The sequence below is a fragment of the Condylostylus longicornis genome, unplaced genomic scaffold (assembly GCF_029603195.1).
Source record: "Condylostylus longicornis isolate FDR11 unplaced genomic scaffold, ASM2960319v2 ptg000048l, whole genome shotgun sequence".
Lineage (NCBI taxonomy): Eukaryota > Metazoa > Arthropoda > Insecta > Diptera > Dolichopodidae > Condylostylus > Condylostylus longicornis.
Genome location: NW_026578017.1, coordinates 6393444 through 6414550, shown reverse-complemented (window position 1 = coordinate 6414550; position 21107 = coordinate 6393444). Strand labels below are relative to the sequence as shown.

The 21107-nt window shown below is 23.8% G+C and overlaps 1 protein-coding gene across 1 annotated transcript in view; it reads right to left on the bottom strand.

Moving 5' to 3' along the window:
- The window catches only part of LOC129611100 (putative uncharacterized protein DDB_G0282133), a 195374-nt gene extending 182710 nt beyond the window's left edge, over positions 1–12664 (bottom strand). Inside the window, exon 1 of the mRNA XM_055524050.1 lies at positions 12478–12664. Within this exon, the coding sequence (XP_055380025.1) occupies positions 12478–12543 (66 nt within the window). The 5' untranslated portion in view covers positions 12544–12664. The remainder of the gene's footprint in view (positions 1–12477) is intronic.
- Between the last annotated feature and the right edge of the window lie 8443 nt (positions 12665–21107).

The window sequence follows — 21107 nt, the reverse complement described above, 5'->3', positions numbered from 1 at the left end:
ATTTTCAACATATTCCAAAATTGGTATACGGTTAATGCAACTAACGAGTAATTTCAGTAAAGCAATTAATTTGAAATATTGAATTGAATAGAAATAGATTTGAAAGAAGAAAAACATACATAATTTTTTTCAGAATTTGGTGAACTTCATAAGGGAATTTGGTGTTTGTTTTGACAAATTTGTAAATTTTTTTGATAAATATTAAATTGAATTTAATTTTAGTTTTATGAACATCTGGTTTGATTTTAATTGAATTTGTGGCTTTTGTGCTATATTTTCTGTAACAAGAAAAATTTTTTAATGTTTGAGGACTTAAATTAAAGTTAAACAGCTGGGAAAAATTTTACAAAAAAAATTTCAAAGTTTCTAAAATTTCTTACGAAATTCTTTAGTCAGAAGAAAGTGAAAAATACAGCGAGGATAAAATTTTGTTTTCCCTAAAATTCCAATGCTTGCTTTTCCGAAGGTGAATAAAATACAGAATCAAGCAACATGTTTATTTTTAAGCCCTTTACTAGGCCTTTCAGAAACTGTTTATTTGAAGTTTCCATCTTTTTCAGAACGAAAGTTATAATCAAAGACACTTGGATAAATAAAACTTTCGTGAAAATTCGTTAAAATCCCGGGAAATTTGGAAACCCTTGAAATTTGGCACCCAGTTCGGAACAAAAGTTTAACCCACTTTCGTTCTTTTAACCAATGGTATATATTGTTGTATAGCTTTCTGAATCATCCTGTAAACATCAACATTTTGGTTTCTAAAACCTTTTCGATATTTGGTGTTATGACAATGCTAAAGGTTTATTTTCATTTGGATGTTAAAGTCAACAGTTGATTACTCAAACATGAAACATTAAAATCATATTGGGATTTTTTTTTTTGTTTTTTTTTTTTAATATTTTATTTTCATAAATTTACCCAGATTAAATAATATTTTTAATGCTTTAAAGATTTTTGGCATTTAAAAATTTCAAAAAAAAATACTATTTGTGTACGTGTGAATGTGTGTTTTTTGATCCTTTTCTTATAATATGAGGATTTTGGAAAATTTTAATTCCAAATTATGTGCTTGTTGATAAATATATTCACGGATGTATACATAATATGTACACAAATGTATGTACATTGTACATATGTATACACATTGTGTGTACAATTGCATAAGATAGATTTATATTGTGATTCGCTTAATACTCTTAAATATAACTCCAAAACGTTTTCATTATTTTTCGTATTTTGAAAAGATCAAAATTAATGACAATATTAAACATGAGATTATCACAAATTTAGTTTCCGATTCATTTTCCATTTTTTTTTGTACGAGTATGTTAATATTTGTATTAAACATTTTAATTGCATTGGTGAATAGGGACGTCTTCAATATTAATGAGTAATAATTCTTCAATTTACTATCAAAAATTGTTAAAATTAAAACGAAATTCTTTCGCAATTTATTTTCAAAGAATTGAAATGTGAAGCTTTATGAATTACGAATTTCCTCGACAGCTAGCAGCTTACTCTAGATTATATCAAATAAGAATGAAAAAAGTTTTTGAACTTCTTAATGCAAGAAAAGTATATGTGCTCAAAGAGTTTTCAAAATCATGGGTTTCTTTACATTTCTTTATTGTGGCTATTAAATTTTTTGTAGTAACCGATTGAGTGTAAATTAAAACGTGTGCTTAAATTTTATAGAATTTGATTAAAATTACAAACAACTTATAATTACAATTGAAAATTTAATATTTTTATAAGAAAATTCCGAAATAAACTTGGAGGGTTTAAAAATTTAAAAATTAATGAAATTTTAGTTCAATTTAATTTCAAAGTACATAATATTGAAATTGTGTTTCAAACTTTCTCGGAGTTATTTCAAGAAGTATATAACATAATTTAACTATTTTGGAATTGCTACAGTTAACCTTATATACTTATAATGAGTGTGGCGAAGGTCTAAGATCATAGCTCATATTAAAATTTTATTTTAAATTTGTTTTAAGAAAATAAACGCTAACTTTTTATAGTATATTTTGACAAAAGATTACAGAAGTGTGTCAAATGACTTTTTCGATTATTTTCATATTATTTATTATTTTCTTATTTTTCGTATATAACATACAAATTACAGTTATCTCTCGGTCATTTTTAGAAATTGCTTTAAGCGAAATGATTTAAAACGGATTTCATACTTAATTCTAGTATAGCGAAAACTGTCCCTTCAATTTTAGATTATTTATAAAATGAATGAAGTTTAGCGAGGATTAAATGACTTAAAATGAGGAAATATAGTAAGTATTAAAAATTTTAGGTGTACATACCTATATCGATTACATACAGATTTGGATACGATAAAAGAAGCAATGTTATTTACTGTCATAGTAAAGAACAATAAATAAAAGAACTAACTAGTAATGGCGCATCTGGAACAGATTTAAATTTCTTTAAAAAAAAATTAATCACTACTTATGTATGAAAATGATTATTTCTCATTTGTCTTTTGAGATTTGCAGAGTGTTGTAGGAGTAGTAGCTGGTATACATAGCAGAAATGGTAAATAGAGCTTGCAGATGTAGCAAATTTATTAGGAAACTTTTCCAGGAACCTCTTAAAAAATACCGTGTACAAAAAAAATTATTTTTTTAAATAAGTTTTCTTCAATTGTGTTCCACTTTTAATTCCAAAATTAATCCTCAACAATTTCATTTTATTTATCCCATCTTTTTCAAACAACAATGTAGGAATGTACTTATATTTTTTAATTCTAAAAGCAGTGTGTGTATAAAACTGCTCGTGCAAATGTGTTAGTTAATCAGCGAGCAAAAGAAAAAAAATACCTTAATATAATATGAAAATCTGTGAGTAAATATAATGTGTTGTATATGTTAATATGTGTGTTATCAAATAGCTATATATGTACATACAAACCCATACAATTTTATTTTAAAACTATACCGTTGAATTGAAATTTATTTTTCAAAAATTATTTTTAAATTTTTTTTTTTTTTTTTGTTGATTATTTGAACGATGACATTGCAAAGCGATTAATCATAAATCAGAATTATAAAAATTTTTAATCCTGTATAAATACATAGACACATATGAGTTTACTATATAAATAAAATTGAAAATTATTTCGGTATCGACACATTCAATGTTACTGAAATGTGTATTTGTTCATATGTATGTATATTTAATTTATAAATCCATATGAATGTGTGTATATGTATGAACGTGTGTGAACATTTCATTCAATCTTATTCGTTAGCTCTTTTCAATATTTATTCAAATAAAAATTATATAAATAACTAGGCTGATATTATAAAAATTTTTCGCTAGCGCTATTGTTATTATTCTATCTAATTTCATGGAAATGATGGCAATCTCAATCCATATGTAGGTACGCATTTTACATAATGTAGGTAAGCTCATACATATATATATATATTATGTAGGAATGTATGAATATGTACATTGTATATTATGTGGTAACGGGAATGATAATAAGAAAAAACGATAAATTAGGAATAAAATTATAATAGATATCGTATTCAAGCAAGCTTATATGTATAACAGTGGCAACAAAAGCTATACAACAAAAATGTCACGCATGCAAACATACGTACATACATTGTTATTATACTAAAATAGTTACATTTTAAACATAGGAAACAATAAACGGAAGCCAGAAAAAGCAAAACAAAACGACCCAATGTTTATTTTTAGGGGATTTAAAAAGGATTAAGAAATTTTTGTTCTATTATCTTTATTTTTTCTTTTTTAATATACGCACATACTCACGTATTATTTCAATACTTAAGTATATTTTTAGATTATTATTTTTTTATTAATCAAAAATTATAAGTATTAAAGGTACATTCGAATTTGAACGTGTGTGAATACTTACATAAAATTTTTCGTATAATTTACAATTTAATTGATTTTAAGGATAAAAAAATTATCGTTTTTTTTTTTCATTTTTTATACTTATTTTTAATTAAAATATAATTAAACCGAAATTTAGTTTAATTTGATAAATTTTCTTCAAATAACGGGGAATATTTGGTTTCCTTTAAGATGTTTACGCTCGAAGAAAGGAACACGATTTACGAAGATTAATTTTGTGTATGTTTTTTTATAACTTTTATAGCAATAAGAAGTAAATCTGAAAAAATATTTGAAATTATTCTATTACTTATAAGATGCCAGCTAATATTAATGAATTTCAACAAAGGGGTACAAAATTTCACAAAATTTAAAATATTATTTTTAATTTTGAAGAAGCCAGTAAAATTTTCTTTAATGTATAAGAATTAATGTACATTGAATATAGTAAAGTTTTTTCTTGATAGAGTTTGTTAGCATTATAAAGGCCACAAACGGAGCTCAAATATTAGATTTGAAGAAACGCTGGTTAGTCCTTTACATTCATACATATAATATGGTAAAAAATATTTAGTTTACGATTTCTGATAATCTTATAACAGTATCAACATGACTTTTCTGGGAAGATTTGCTGATTATTTTCTCATTTATTTAGCATTTGAAATGACAAAAATGTACCAAACTCATTTATAAACAAAAATAGCATGTTAAATTTGTGTACGTGAAGTTTGAATTTCAAGTTTATGGACATGAAGGTTAATATTTTAATGCAAGTTCAATCAATCAGCTGAAATTAAGTTTTAGTCAGTAATGACACATGACAGACAGACATCTCTTTACAAGAATAATTTATTGAACTTTCCCCATATCACACTTTCACTAATAAGAAGACATATGAAATTTGGTCCTATCACAAGACCTTCCTCATTTTATGCAATCATATGCAATTCGGTAAAAAAAATAAACATATAGTAATTTTTTTGATAACATATTTTTTTATTAGCGGCCTTGCACTCATTTCAAAATTGAAATAAAATTGCACTTAGTAGAATTTTAATAAACAAAAATATAAGTGTACATACACATACACTATATGTATGAAAGCATATAACTTGTAACTACACTACATACTTGCATTTAATTTTGATTCTAATTACTTGTAGGAAAATGATACCAAATAAAGAGATCAAAAATGCTTGGAATTCTTGCTGCTGTTTGAGATCTGGAAATGCAATGATTTTTTTGTTAACAACAGTAACATTTAAAATTTAATTTTTTGCAGCCTTTGGAAGTTTTTCATGAAAACTTTGGCCAAATATTATAAATTTCAAATTTCCTGCAATTCCTTATTGTTAAAACTACTAATTAAAAACTTGTGTGATTTCTACAAGTCAAAGCTCTTACCAAGAATATCTTTAGATAACCTAAACTGACAGTGATGCAAAGATGTATTTCTAGAATTGATATTGATTAAGATATTGGTAAGGGTATTCTCAATTAATATTTTCACGTAAAAATTACACTATATTATAAAAAGGAGTTCAATAACTTCCAAACAATATTATATGTGTTATCCATTAGATCCATTAGATTGCCGAAAGCTTTAATTTTCACAAAAATTCACACAAAATTATAAATCATCAAATAAAATAGCCGATTAAGTTAGACGTCATTATTTTACACACTTTTTAATAATCTTAAAATAATTTATACTCACATCTATAAGCTTATATTATACACACATATGTATGTATTATGTACATGTATTTGTCTTATGATTATATATTTATTTTTAAATCAAAAGTTAAAGGAAAACAACACCATTTATAAACCATTTTATTGTGTACTAAAAAATATATTACCTATTTAATTTCAACGATATATCTTAGACATATAATATATACATACATATTTGATATATGTATGTTTAAATAATATAATGCTTATAGAATACAAAATATGATTTTATATAAGTAAGTATTTAATTTGGTTAGTGATGGGTAACACTAACACGGACAACGTTTAAGAAATTCAAGGGATTAAAATACAATTTTTTCTTATACCGGACCGTATTACATACAATAAGTAAAATATAGTGATCGCACTGCTATAAGTTCCTTCATCTCAAAGAACATGTAGTAAATGTACCATTCTTAAAGACACGTCAGTCTTTCGGTGTGCCAACCTAATAAATACATATGTCTGCATTTCAGCAATAAAAAAAATGCACCCTTCTTGTAAACCCTTTTATTTTCTCGACAGGCTAATACCATGAGATTTATTTAAATTTGCAGGTCAATAAGAATATAGTAGTTGGGTACATGCTGATGGCATTTTTACTTTTCTGATTTAATTTACTTTATGGGATAAATAAGTTTCAATAAAATTCCATACTATAAGAACTTAAATCACCTAGACTTGATCTTAGTCGTTTTTAAACCATTTCAACATGGTTCTGTAATATTTATTTAAATCAAAAATGATTTAAAATACCAAATTGTAGGAAATACTGCATAACAATAAACAGTTTCGTTTAAAATATACAAGAGTATATAAATTTCATGGAAATGGGCAGGCTCGGCCCGCTGTTTCCGAATAAATCCCCTTTATACGAGGTCTCCAAAAGGTATTTTAGGTAATTTAACAAAAATTGTCATAAATTATATTGTTAAAAAGGTTTCGGAATTATGTGGAACACTATTTTTGTGCGACGGTTTTTTAATATAGTCCGGCAAGGTGCAAAATTCCAAATGAGATTTTGAGCCTCTCTTTAAGTATAAATAAGTATAAATATTGTTAAGTTTTTTTTTAAGATTAACGCTAATGAATGACATCTACCATAACATTCTATCTAATCAGTTCATTAAGTGTCAAATATTATAAATGTGAAGTTGAAAATGTCGTTCAATGTACTTTAGAATAAACCAGAACTAATAACTAGTAAACTGAAAATAGTGATAAATAATATACGAATGAAACAAATATTTAAACAGCAGAAGCTAAGCTTTCAAATTCGTAGTTTTTGAAAATTTTACAACAATGCATACTTATTCAGTAATATACTGAGGTTTGATACACAATGGATAAATTTTCTATTAAAAATTGCATAATTTTTTTGTCCAGAGACTGGGGACACTGGAACAATAGATACACTTTCTCATTATATACATTTATCAAAGTTTTTTCTTACAGCAAAGGAACACTGATCATGTACAAATAAAACACATCTACTTTCAGCTGTACATCTGTTTATATATGTATGTATGAGCTTCCGGTTGCAATCCTAAAAATAAGTACTTAAATTAAATTTAAATAATAAAATTTCTATAAACTACCTAATATTTACTGTGTAATACGCTGATCTATAATGCACATTTCCAAACAGGGTTAAGAGATACCCTCCATAAAAATGTTCATAGATAAAGATATTTTCTCCCCTTTAATCTTGGTAATTTTTTAAAAATTTTATTACTATTTTTTTCATATTCCATTTTTTTTTCTTTTTTTTTTATAAATTAATCGGTTCAATCACACCCTCTATCTACTTGTATATCAATCCGCTCATATTAACTCATAGGTTATTATCTTAAAAAATAATATTTTTTTTTTTTTTTTTTTTTTTTGAAAAATAAATCCAATAAACAAGTAAGTATACGCGCCAGTTTTCCCCTATATTATTCAATAATAAAAAATAAAAAGCGAAACAAAAAGTTAAATAAAATTCGCGGTTTAATATTTTTTTTTTTCAAATTATTATTTATTAAAGCTATAATACCGCATATATTTTTAATGTCTTTTTATGGTGTTACCACGAAGGAAGGTGTGTAATATTGTATTAAAATTAAGATAAGGTTGATTAGAGAGTTTTCAATTAGAACGCGAATTTAAAATATCAAAAAAAAAAAATAAAAAAAAATATTCTTTTTTCGATTAAACCGTTCAAAATATATGCGGTTTACAAATGTCTATCAAAAAAAAAAAATTTAGACAAGGTGTAGCCTTTATTTACACATAAGAAACAAAATTGTGTACTGATATGAGTAGATAATCCGGATTATAATAATATTATAACGGTAAAGATAAAAAAAATTGAAAATAATGACTAAAGCAATATTATGATTATCACTTGATTAAATATTCGTGCTATCGCAATCATAAATTTCTGAGAAAGTTCATTTAAAATTATATTGACTAAAGGTGGAGTAGAATAATTTTTCTTGATAAATTTGATTAAGGCATAAGTATTAAAATATTTGTAATTCTTTAAAAATTTAATTTATGTTTTAAAATTTCTAAATTTTTAAAACTATTAATCATAATTAAGACATGGAATAATAATTATAACGATTTATGACATTATAAATAAATTTAATAGTAAGGTGAATTATTTTAATATTTACTGTCAGCACAATATTAATTAAATGTACTTCTGACAATCTTACAAAATAAAATAAAGAAAGCATTCTCTTTAACTCATAATTTTCACTTTTTAAGTATAAGTATATTAGGATAATTTCAATACTAACTTCCCGTAATTTTAAATAAAGTGAAAAACTTACACGTGATCTAAGTTGTAATCCAAAATTTTTCAGAAATGCCACGTGATTCAAATTGTTTATTTTATAGTTATTCTTTAATAAGGCAAAATAGGCTTTTGGAGTGTAAAATAATTTTTTTGGTTCTCACTTGATTTGTTTTAATTGAACTGGCCAAACTGTGAAGTAATTTTAATTCGACAAGAAAAATGGAAGGCTTGCTGACTAAATCGGGATAACTAAATTTTATAAAAGAGTTTTTTTATAAAGTAAATAACAAAAAGAACAAATAATGAAATCTTTTATTAATTTTGTTAATTATGTCTAATCGGAATATTTTGAAATGAAGATTTACTCTTATTAAAATATTATTCTACCAAAACTTTTAATTTATGAAAATTGTTTAAAAGCGCTTTATTTGTGCTTTTTTTGCAATATTAATATATTTGAATAAAAACGAAAATCATCTTTCAATTAAGAGTTGAACACTGAAGCATTAATTCAATTTTTCTATGGCTTTTTTCGTAAATTTCTTATTGAAAAAAAAGTTCCTCATTACAAAACGAGTTAAAAAACTTTGATGAAGAAGAACTCTACCAAAATGCAGATCTGACTATAACTGAACTCATATTGTTCAATTCAAATTATGAAGCTGAACAAGTTAAGTGTCAGTTAGACGTGACTAAGTTAGTTAGACGTGAATTTTGATACACATCCGAATGAAGATTCGTTAAAATATAACATTTTCTCTTATAAAACTAAATTTGAAATTAAAATTTAGTTGAACTTTTTCTGTTTTGCTTTCCCTTATAGCAAAATTTTAATTTGAATTCAATTTGTCAGTCAATGAATTTATTAATCCGATACGAGTCAAATACTGAATTCGAAAAAAATTTTGCATTAAGGGATATTTTTCCTTTTTAAATAAAGCATAAGTTGTATTAAGAAAAGAAGTTCTCAGAGTAGATTTTCGTAACCTGAACAAGAAAAACTTACTTACATATTTCATTCTAAACTACTGCCAAAAGCAAATAAAGTAACAAATGTTAATAAAAGTATTATTAAATCTTATACTTCCCACGATTTTTAAGCTTTAGTGAACGCACCCCACTTTAGCGAAATATTAAATTAATATATTACTAATTTTCCTAACAATCATCTTTTTCTATCTAAAATTATTAAATAGCGTTTTGGAACAGCTAAAATAAAATATCAATAATTTACCGAATCTTTCAATATACACTGGAAAAAAAACGCATTTCTAAAGTGGTCATAAACCATTTTAAAGATCATAATTTTTAAATAAGTAATATATGTAATTGATAAATCGTAATATTTGTGTTCAAATTAGAAGTAGTTTTCATCTTTATATGATATAAGCATATTTCAATGCTTCTAATGGTAAAACTCACTAAAATTAGTTAAATTACATGGTAAAAATAAAACTAAAAGGGCTATAATTTCTAGCAACTTTGTAGATAATCTAATTTTGAATATGAATGTTGTAATAAAGGTACTCAAATAGTTATTTTGGCAATAGCAATTTTTTGTTTTTCGAAATAAAATGTAGTTTAATAAAAAATGTTTTGATAGCCACAAATTTTTCGGTAATCAAATAAAAACGATACCAAGTAAGAAAGAATTTATTTGTAAAAAAACTATAAATAAGTATTTCTCAATTCCTCAAAAAATATTTTGAATTTGGGTATAAAATATACGAGAAATTATTGTAGCCTCTGATCCAGGAACTTGTTTTATTCTAACTTGATAATTTATTTTCATAAACGGCTCAAAAGTATAACTAATTTGAAAATAGTATATTTCTCAAACAATTTTATATTAAGTATAACAAAAATTAAATTTATATTAAAACAAAAATAAAAGAGTAGGAAAAACATTTATGTGAAAATTAGCTAAAAGGTATGGTTGCCACGATTTCGGATATAGTTGTTTCTATCAGATACTTATAGTTAATTAATGTTAGTTATAGTCAATTAAATAATCTTATCATTAAGTTTGTTAATGATTAGAAAATTTTTCACAGTGTAGGAAGTTTCACCAAAAAGTCGGTTAGACGTTAATGTTTTCCTTGCATATTCTGAAATAACAAATGGAAGACCGCCAAAAAAATTCAATAATTTTTTAAAAAATTTTTTAATAAAATGCGTTTTTTTTAGAATATTTGCAACTTGTTAAAACGACGGGTTTTTAATTACATTATTTTTTCTGAAATTACAAAAAATGTAGGTAAATAGTTAAAACTACATGTCGTATCTAAAGACGTCATGATTTTTTTTCATATTAAATAAAGGGAATGATAAAGTTTGAGATTATCATAGCTTTATAAAATAGTTTCAAAACGTACTTACACATTTTTTAAAATTTCCTTGGTGAAAATTAAAAAGAAAAAGAAAAACTCACCCTGTACAAAAATTCAGTTTTAACAAGTAAGAAAAAATATAGAAGAATATGACCGCAGCGCTTTGAAAATGGGGAGAATTTGCGTATGCAATTATACTACTCAGTTAGTTAGCAATTATACCAACATCTGTCGCTCACTACAGCTTTCAGAAACCGTTTGTATAATATCTCAGTAAATTTTTGCCCTACATATGTATAAATATGTACAGAAATTTTTATGATATGAAATATTTAAATATTTTAAATAAAACTTGAAAGAGTCCAGAATTATTTAACTACAAACTATGCTACCATCAACATAAACTCAGAAATTTTGGAAACGGAAAATTGTTATTACGAGTATTATTTCGATTATTTCAGCCATAAAAAGAAATTTTTTTTAATGCAAAATTTCAGCTAGTACTCTAAAAGTTTTCCAATATATGAAAACAATTCCACCTGGGCATATAGTGCAGTGTGTACTATGTAGTATAGAACACTACTGCATTCTTTCATATCCAAAATTGGCGAAAAACTAATCTGTTTAATGCCAAATGAGGTTGAATTCAGTTTTCCATTTGAATATTATTTCAGGTACATAATCTTAAAATCAATTGTGTCACCTTGAATAATAAAATATCTTGAAATCAATTTGAAGAAAAATGTAGGAAAATATAGGATTAGGGAAAATCGAAGAAAGTAAAAATTAAAGAATAATATAAAGAACTACGTAGGCAGTAACAAAAATGAGTTTAATTATTTTGATGCAAATAAGCGATATCAAACCCTGACTAGCTATACTTAACCTTAAAATTGCAATATGTTCTTTCTTATATTATGACAGCTTATGGGATTGTTAATGAAATTTTCAGAAGTTTTCGTTTTCTAAATTTTATAATTGGGATTTCAAAAAATTAGCTTTTTATAAATTATTAATCACACCATTCCATTATATTTTATCAAATAAAATGAATTTGAAACGGGTTTTTTATCTTTTCATTTTACGCCTTCGAATGCAATAAAAAATATAACAATAAAATATCTAAGTATACATTTTCTTTGTTTTAAAGTTAAATAAATTTGCAATTAATCTTAGTTATGTAAGCCCTCTCATGTGCTGGTACCCATTTATATGAATATCCAAAATGTGCTGAAAAATTTTTCTCATTTCATTTAAGTACACATAGAAAGTGATCCAGCAGAATGCTTCATAATATTTTATCAAAAGTACAGCAATAATAAAAATTTTAGATTAACAATAAGTAATCTAAAAAAATGTGTCCTAATCGTTTATTATATATAACTGAAATATAGTCAATACAGAAATTTATAAATATTAAGAACAATTTTTTTAATATTGCTATACTAATAAAATTTATAAGCAAATATTAATTTTGCCGTCGGTAAAGTTGCGCATGGTTTTATAAAACTCAAAGAATTACAATTAATTTTGCATTTAGAATTTAGAAAATAAATATAAATTACTTAAATAGTAAAAATATAATTAATTGTGATTTTGTAATTTTAAATTTTAATAAAAGTTTTTTTTAACTAAATTCGAGAAATATTCAAATAACATTGTCAAATTTCTTAACTCTAATTTATATTCTAAATATATTTAAAAAAAATTGCATATTAACAAAACGCATTTATTGTTTACCTGTTGTCCAGCATTAGCAGCAACCCAAGCTTCTGCAAATGTTTCCATAGCACTTTGAAAATCCATTTTATTAAAATATTTTTTAAAAATTTCTTTGGGAAATCAAACCATTAAAAAAAGGATGGGTAACAAACACTTTTACACAAAACTTTATTACAAAAAATTGTTACTTTTGTACTCAAATTAGGTTTTCCCATATGCAAAGCATAGCACTATAAATATTTTAATTTTTATTTACATTAAAAAAAAATTAAGGAATTTATAAAATAATTTTTGAGTTCAAAATATTTTACTAAACTTTCAGTAGATTATAAGCCAATCTAATGAAAATTAATCTATAAATATTGCATTTGTGTTGCATTATTTTACTAAAGTTTTTCTCTTAATTACTTACGTTATATGTTTTGCAATTTAATTTTTTTGAATATGTATATTATGGGGCAAACACAAGATATTCATAGAGATACTCAACACTTCTTTAAACGCGTTATTGCATTAGCCTATTTATGTTCAATGCTTTGTTTTCTTTATTACATTCTTTGTGATAACAATCATATATGTAGGTTCGGTTCGGTTCGGTTATTTACAGTAAATTTGTAAATTTCACATTTTTTTTTCACCAAAATTTTAGTTACAAATTATAACGGTAATGATTTTTTATCATACGTCGGTATACATTTTTTATTTTATTTTTTTTGAAAATTAATGAATTTTTAAAGAATAATTTTTGATAAATCAACAACGGTATAAGGAAAATTAAAAATAAAAGCAGAAATCACTTTTTTAATTATTTTAATTTTTTTTCTTTTAAATTATGATTATGTTAATTTTGATTATTTGATTTATCAGCACTTTTTAATCTAGGTTTCATATCTTTATTTTTTTTACACTTATTTATGTAAATTCAAATTTACAGATTTAATATTGTGTTACATATGACCTGATGTGTTTAAAACTGCAAATTTTTATTTATTTTTAATTTTTATTACAAATTTTATTGTACATTTGTTTTTTTTTTAAGGTAATATGAATAAAGAAATCTGGAATCGCTAATTATTTAATTTTTAAGGTGAACATTATTAATTTGTAATGGTTTTGAGCCGAAACCAAAGGCATAAACTCCAATTATTTTTTATAATTTCTGTTAACATATGTAAAAAAATTATTAACAGTTTTATAAATTAGCATAACATATTTATAATACTCGTACGTTATGTAAATGGTTGAGTGCCATTTCACAAAAATAAAAAGTTTTGTTAATAATTTTTAATTTTTTTTTTTACTATTCGGCCTACATATATTATACATATGTATGTATGTAACTATATACATTTTGATAAGAACAATTGATAATGTGTGTGTGTGTGTGCATGGATAATCTTAAATTTTCCTCTTTTTAAAATTTTACGTGGACGCAAGCATATTCAATATTATGAAAAATTTTCTTAAAATTTTTTTTTAGTAATTTTAAAATTTTAATTATAAATTTTGAAAACAAGATAACAAAACCAATTCATTTAATATGGTGTAAAAGCATTTTTAATAGAATTTATTTTTTATTAATTATATTTTATTTAATTTATTATTATTAATAAAGATGGAAAGTATAATTGTGTTTTAATATTTTTGAAAAAGTAATTTTTATTTTTCATAAAAATCTTTTGGTATTTTTACAATATTTTAATATTTTAACATTTAAAATTAATTTAATAAATGTAAAATTAATCACGTTCGCTTTATTTACAATACATTTATGTAATGTAAGTATGTAATATTTTTATTGAGATTATATGTTATCAATTAGATTGAAAATCTTTTTCATTTTCAAATAGGAAATTTTTTATTTTGAATAATTACTGTTATTTATTTATTAATTTGTTTTTTTGTTATATGTAGGTCTAATCACACCGGTTGTTGTGGCGCAACTGATATCCAAACAATTAAAATGTATCCAACCAACCCCATCAAACAAAATGTTCGAATATTTTTACATAATTTTTATCATGAAACATCTTTTTTATTATTTTCTTTTCATTTTATTTTTTGTAAACTTATCAAAAAGTAGAAAAGAAAAACCAAAAAAAAAATTTTTTTTTTTATATCTCTACTCCATATTTTTCATTCTATGGCAAAATGGTTTTATCTCTAAAGAATTTTCTTATTATTCTTGTATTTAATAATTTTCTTTTACATTCGATACATACATGCTTACATACACACATCCATTTATTTTATAAATTTTTCTTTATTTATTTTTATCTTCATACATTCATACTATAATATGAGCAAAAATTTTTCAGAGTATTTACTTGCATAAATACTAAGTAGTTACCTACTATATAAAATTTGTTATACGTAAATTATGTACATCCTATATACAATATACAGCCATATACACATATATAAATTATTGCCGTCGGTTATTATGTATGTTTGTATGTTTCATCTGTTATACAATACAATTGTATATATGCATGCATATATGTACATATTTGCAGAAAAGAAGAACTATTTAAAATTTAAAGTAAAAAATGGGCATGTAACGGTTTTAGAACTAAAAATTTTCTACCGTTCTTTATGAATTTTATTTGCTCTGAAATTTTAATTCCTTAAATTGATCAAAAATTATTAATTCTTACAATAATTGAAGATCTAAGTTACATACAGACATGCATGGATATCTATGTATATTTTGAAAATTTGCAGTTTGTTCAAATTAAATTTTCTAGTGTTTGACTTACACATACTATACATGTATGAACTTCAATTTTAGTATTCCAAATAATTTGACATGTAGCTAAAGAAAAAAAAACAAGTTATTTTTTATCAAATATAATTAAACATTAAGCACGAAAATTTTTGTTTTACCGGCTTTATTACACGACTTACAAGTATTTACACTCTGTGTTGCGATATTCCAATGCATAATAATTATAAACATACATACATAACAATATGTACCTATATTTTAACTAATAAATGCATAATAAATATTGTCTTTTTATACGGGAACATACATATGTGTATGTGTTTGTATTGTCATACAAATTTTGTATAGTATTTTTCAATTTGAATTTGTAGTTAAGTTGAGAAATTTAATTTAAAAATTTGAGCCAGCAAAACAATGATGAGAAAATTTAAGAGTAATACAATGAATAAATAAAAAAACATTTAAGAGCGAGCGCAAGACCATAAAATTTAAGAGAGAATTGTACGTGTATAAAAATTGACTTCGTGTGAGTGGTTATGATTGTAAAACAGTTTTCTTTTGCATGTGTTTAAATAAAATAGTTTTTGTGTTTGATTCAATTTATTTCGCAATGAATTAAGTTGCGTTGAGTTGTGTTTTGTTGAAACAACACCTGTTCGTCAAACAAAGTATAATCATTCAAACTTATTCATGCAAATACATTTTTGGTGTGTTAAAAAAAAAATTGTTTAAACTACATAAGTGTGTAGGTATTTTTGTAAATTTTAATATTTTCTAAATTTTGGTTAATTAATTTATATTAGTAATAATGATTTTATACTCTTTAGTATAATGTTTTTGTTTTAGCATTAAAGACCTGATTTTTCATTCCTTTATTTTTTAACTTATTAAACTCTAATACTAAACTTAATTTCGTATTTCTTCATTTTAAACCAATTGTTTCACCAAATCTAATATTTCAGAATAATTTTTTATATTTTCAACTATAATATTTGAATATGGAACTTAAGCTGGAACTATTCAATTCCAATCTATCATAAAACTACGTTCATAATAACACCCATAAAAACAACATTTTCACATCTACACCAATCTTGAAACGTTTAAAAAATGTTAATCTGTATTTTGTATATTTTTGTAAATTTAAATTTTCACATTTTACTTAATAAAACTAAGGTGTCCAGCAACAACTACTTAATGTTTTGTAACCACCGAGAATATTCAACAATTCACATAACTTAGCAATTATACTTTTATGATTTTCTAAAATTTTAGGAAACTTCCACCCATTACAAATTCAAAAATTAAATTTAAATTTCTTATCCTTAGAAAGAAATTTTAGTATATACTATTTATAAAAAATAATAGGTATTGTATGTAGCAATTTAATAAAGGATTATGCGCGCGCATTAGTAATTGATTAACAGTAAAAAAAAAATCGTATTTTATTTTTTTTTCTTTTCTTTTCAATGCAAAACAAAAGCAGAATAATAAGCAAAACAAAAACATACCTAACATTTTATAAGATTTTCATTTCAACCAACCCCAAGTCCTTATACTAATGCATGGCCATAATCTTATGTATCCAATAGATTAATCGAAAAATGAAAAAAAAAAAGAAAAAAATTATAATAAAAGAGAATTTTTTATGTAAAGAAAAGGTTTGCTATATACAAATAACTTACATACATATGTATATATATAATAACAACGTTAACGTATGTAATTATGTAATCAAATTATGTACATAATATAAAGTAATTTTATGGTATTGTATATTATAATAAATATTACATATATATACATACAAATCTGTTTATTTATATGTATCCATATACTTATAAATATGAGGTTTATATTATGTACATTAGTACATAAAAATACATAAATATGTAGGCATTTAACAAAAAATTATAATTTAAATACTCCGCAAAGCTTATACTATATACTTAAATTCGCCATTTTGAATTTATTTTGTGAAAAATTAATCTTATTTGCTAAAACATATAATACTAGTATACGAAAATCAATTAAAAATATCCCAGAATTAATTGTTTTCCTCAGTACCATAAATTTATACAATTTTAGTTTTTCGATGATGAGGATATGCAAGCAGACATATTAAAATAAATTTAAATAAATTGCTGCTTATCCAAATTGCAAATAAAAATGCAATTAAACCGCACATAAAGCATCTACAAGAATTGTTGAAAAAGAAAATATTTTGTTCCTTAATTTGCAAATAGAAAGTGGTAGTCATAAATTGCGGAGTTTGAATGATAGCTTTGAGTTTAGCATAACATTTTTTAAACATTTTATTCTCGTGATTAAAATCGCTTGAAAGTTCAAGTAATGCAAATCATATGCGAACTAAAGATTAATTGGCTCTGCGGGCATATATTTTATAATATCAAAACACAAAATAAGTAATTCGAAACATTTGTGATATTAAAAAAAATTTTATTTTCAAATGACATTACTTGACAATCGCAGTATGACTTTTTGCGGAATTGATCGTTATCGACGCTTAGAAAGACATTTAAGACGCTTGAAAAAATGTCAGTAATAAATCCAAGTGTGATTCCACTTTAATGTAGATCATGCAAATTCCATAAATAACTTAAATACTAGCTAAACTTAGTGAATATTGTAAATAATGCAAAAATTGTGAATAGAATAGTAAAATGAAAGAATGATAAACGATTTTAAATTATAAAAATCTGTCATCTTATTATCATGGGTGTATCAAAAATGCGTAAGAAAAAAGAAATAAAAGAAATAATAAAAATTTTTCTATTACTTTCAAAACGTGCTATGCGTTTTTTTAGAAATTTTCACCATTTAATAGCCCACTTTATTTAATCAGGCAGTCGTTTAATCACCTTTCATGTTAACACTTTTTAATAAACATCGTGTGAAGTTCATATAACGGCACCAATGTTAAAATGTCAAAAACTTATAAGTTTTAATTGCAAAATTAAAATGCAGCAAGGCAACCAAAAATTGGATTATTAGTTAAATTAGTTTGGCGGCTCTTTAAATTTTAGCAATTTAAAAAAAAATATGTTGATGCCTCGAAATTCCTATCTAATTCCAAAGTTTCTTAGGTCACGCACCATTTTCAAATTTATCTTAAATTTAAATTAAAAATTGGTGTATATGGCAAAAAAAATCATTATTATTTGCAAGCGTCCAATTTTTTTTGAACTGCAAAAGTAAAAGCTAAATAAAAAACTCCAAAATTTTCCAGAAAATGATCTATACTTTTATAACGGCCACACTAATATTAGTAAAAGCTCATGTCGGTTTGATCTAAAACCCTCATACTGATTAGATTATTAATCTTATATACATACATAATAACTAAATCAGAAAGTACGGATCATTTGTGATTCAACAAAAGATTTAAATAAATTTAAACCACCACTGATCATGACCTTTTCTTGTTTTATTATTTAAATTTCAGGCTAAAAAGGACTTACAAGTTTAAGAATAGGTTTGCAAAATTGAACATTTTATGTTTGTGTATTAGAATTTGCTAAATTATAAAGTAAAAATAAACTAAATATTAAATTTTAAGTGATTTATACGCAAAATATTTTTCATCATTTCTTAAAACTCTTAAAGATTTTAAAAAATAAAGCAGTAGTATAAAAGAAGAAACTCTTATCGTATTTTAAATAATGGAGTTTTATTACAAAAATTACTAACTAATAACGGCACTGAATTAGTTGCTAATTATACAGTTTTAAAACTTGGGAAAATAAATAATTTTTCGTATAACTATATACGTTTTTCTTTTTATTAAATTTTAAAATTAAATTTCTGCAGCGACCTTACTCTAAGAATGAATCGCTAAGTCATAGTGATATTTTTATCCTAATAATTTGAAAAAGTGTAATGTAGACACATATCCTTTGTATGAATTGGCTTGAGTTTAAGGTAACAATATTCAAGAAGCTCGAATACCCATTACTCTGTAGTCAGTAATTGTCAATTTTCGTTAAATACAAATTTTATTGCTGAATAAAGTAAAAGTACAATATTTTTATATTTTTGACCACGGGGATAGATTTGGTAAAATTTGAAAATTACAAGTAAAGTAGGGTTCAAAATATTAGAGTCAAGTTTTCATAAAATTTCAAAAGAGTTCAGTAAAATTACATTGTATTCAATGGAAGTTGAAGCATATAACTTTAAACCATGCAGAATCATTGTATAACTGCACTTTAATTTTTAACTAGCACATTTTAAGCATCAAATAGTATTCAATATAATTTTCTGTCATACAAAAATATTTAAAATGGCTTTTCCCCCAAAAAAAAATTTTTTCCACAAAACAATTTTTATTTTATTTCTCAAAAAAAAATAAGTAAAATCAAATTATTGTCTCAAGTATATTCAATTATTATTCAATATATTTATTACAATTTGAATACAACATTTTACACATATACGAGTATGTATATACAAATATCTGTTATACAATGTAGGTTACATTACAATATTCAAAATATGTACCTACATAATTACAAAATATATTTACGATGTGATTAACTAGCAAAAATTTACTAAGAACACAATGTAATATATTATATTACTTATATGTACGTGCGAAGTATGCATTTCAAGTATATTTATCTTTGTATTTGAAAATGATTATATAATATGAGAAGAGATCCCCCTCGCAAACACTTATACTATATAAAACAACAATCTGAAAGAAAAAAAAAACAAAAATTTTATATTTTTCTTTCATACATCCTCCACTCAATTTATAGGTACTCGAATTATTCATTTTTTTTTTTGGAATGAGTAGATACTAGATACCTTTTAAAATGAGTATCTCAAATTTTATTTGGTTTACAAATTTTCTCGATTTCTTTTATTTTAAAAATGTTAGTATAGATAGATGGATGTAACAGCAGTTTTTAGTTAAGTATGAGTTTGATATAAAATGTTATACATACATACATACATATTTAGTTCTTCAATCAGAAAATTTTGGTTTGGGGATAAGATAAAGTGCAATACAAGTTAATATTATATTATATTAAAGATTATTATTATATGCAAATAGGTATGTGCACATAATCATTCGTATGTAAATATTTATGAAATGTAATTCATACCAAAATAAATATAAAACTTAAATAAGTTTAGATATATAAAATTTATCATCGTTAATATTACAGTTATGTATTTTAAATACAAATATAAAATTATAATATTATATTCATGCATACATAAGTATATAATGAAAAATATAAACAAATAAGCAAAGCACTGATATTTTTATATACATACATAAATATATATATTAACACACTACACTGTTATACAGAAAAAAATTTTGCTTCTTCTTATTTTAATTTTGGTATGATGTTTGAAATAAAAGTTTTAATGTGTTAGTGGTGGGGGTAATATCCCCATCAGTTTTGTGTTTATCTCTTACTTTAGGAGATAATGTTCATTTTTTTTTTTTGTGTGTTTGTTTATTATATTTCTACATTTGAAATCTGGTTGAGAAATCTATAAGGGAAAAAAATGAAAATATAAAAACAATAAAAAGTATAAAGAGAAATAAGAACTCCGCCTCTGCTTGTTGTTGATTGGACTGCTTTAACTTTTTTTTATTAAGTATTTTTGAAATATATTTATTTGGGATATGTAAAAGCAAGTATATGGGATCAACATAAATATAAATATATGTAGCTATATGTGTGTGTGTATTAAAGCTGCATAATAAAATAACTCGACAATTATTGTGATTTCAGTATTTATTTAATTTTCTCTGTTTGTTTTTCTCATTTAGTATTTTTGGCTTAAAATATACATACATATTTACATACATATATATGTACATGCTACGCCAAATATTTTTTTTTGCTAATTTAGATACATGCAGTAAACTTTTCAC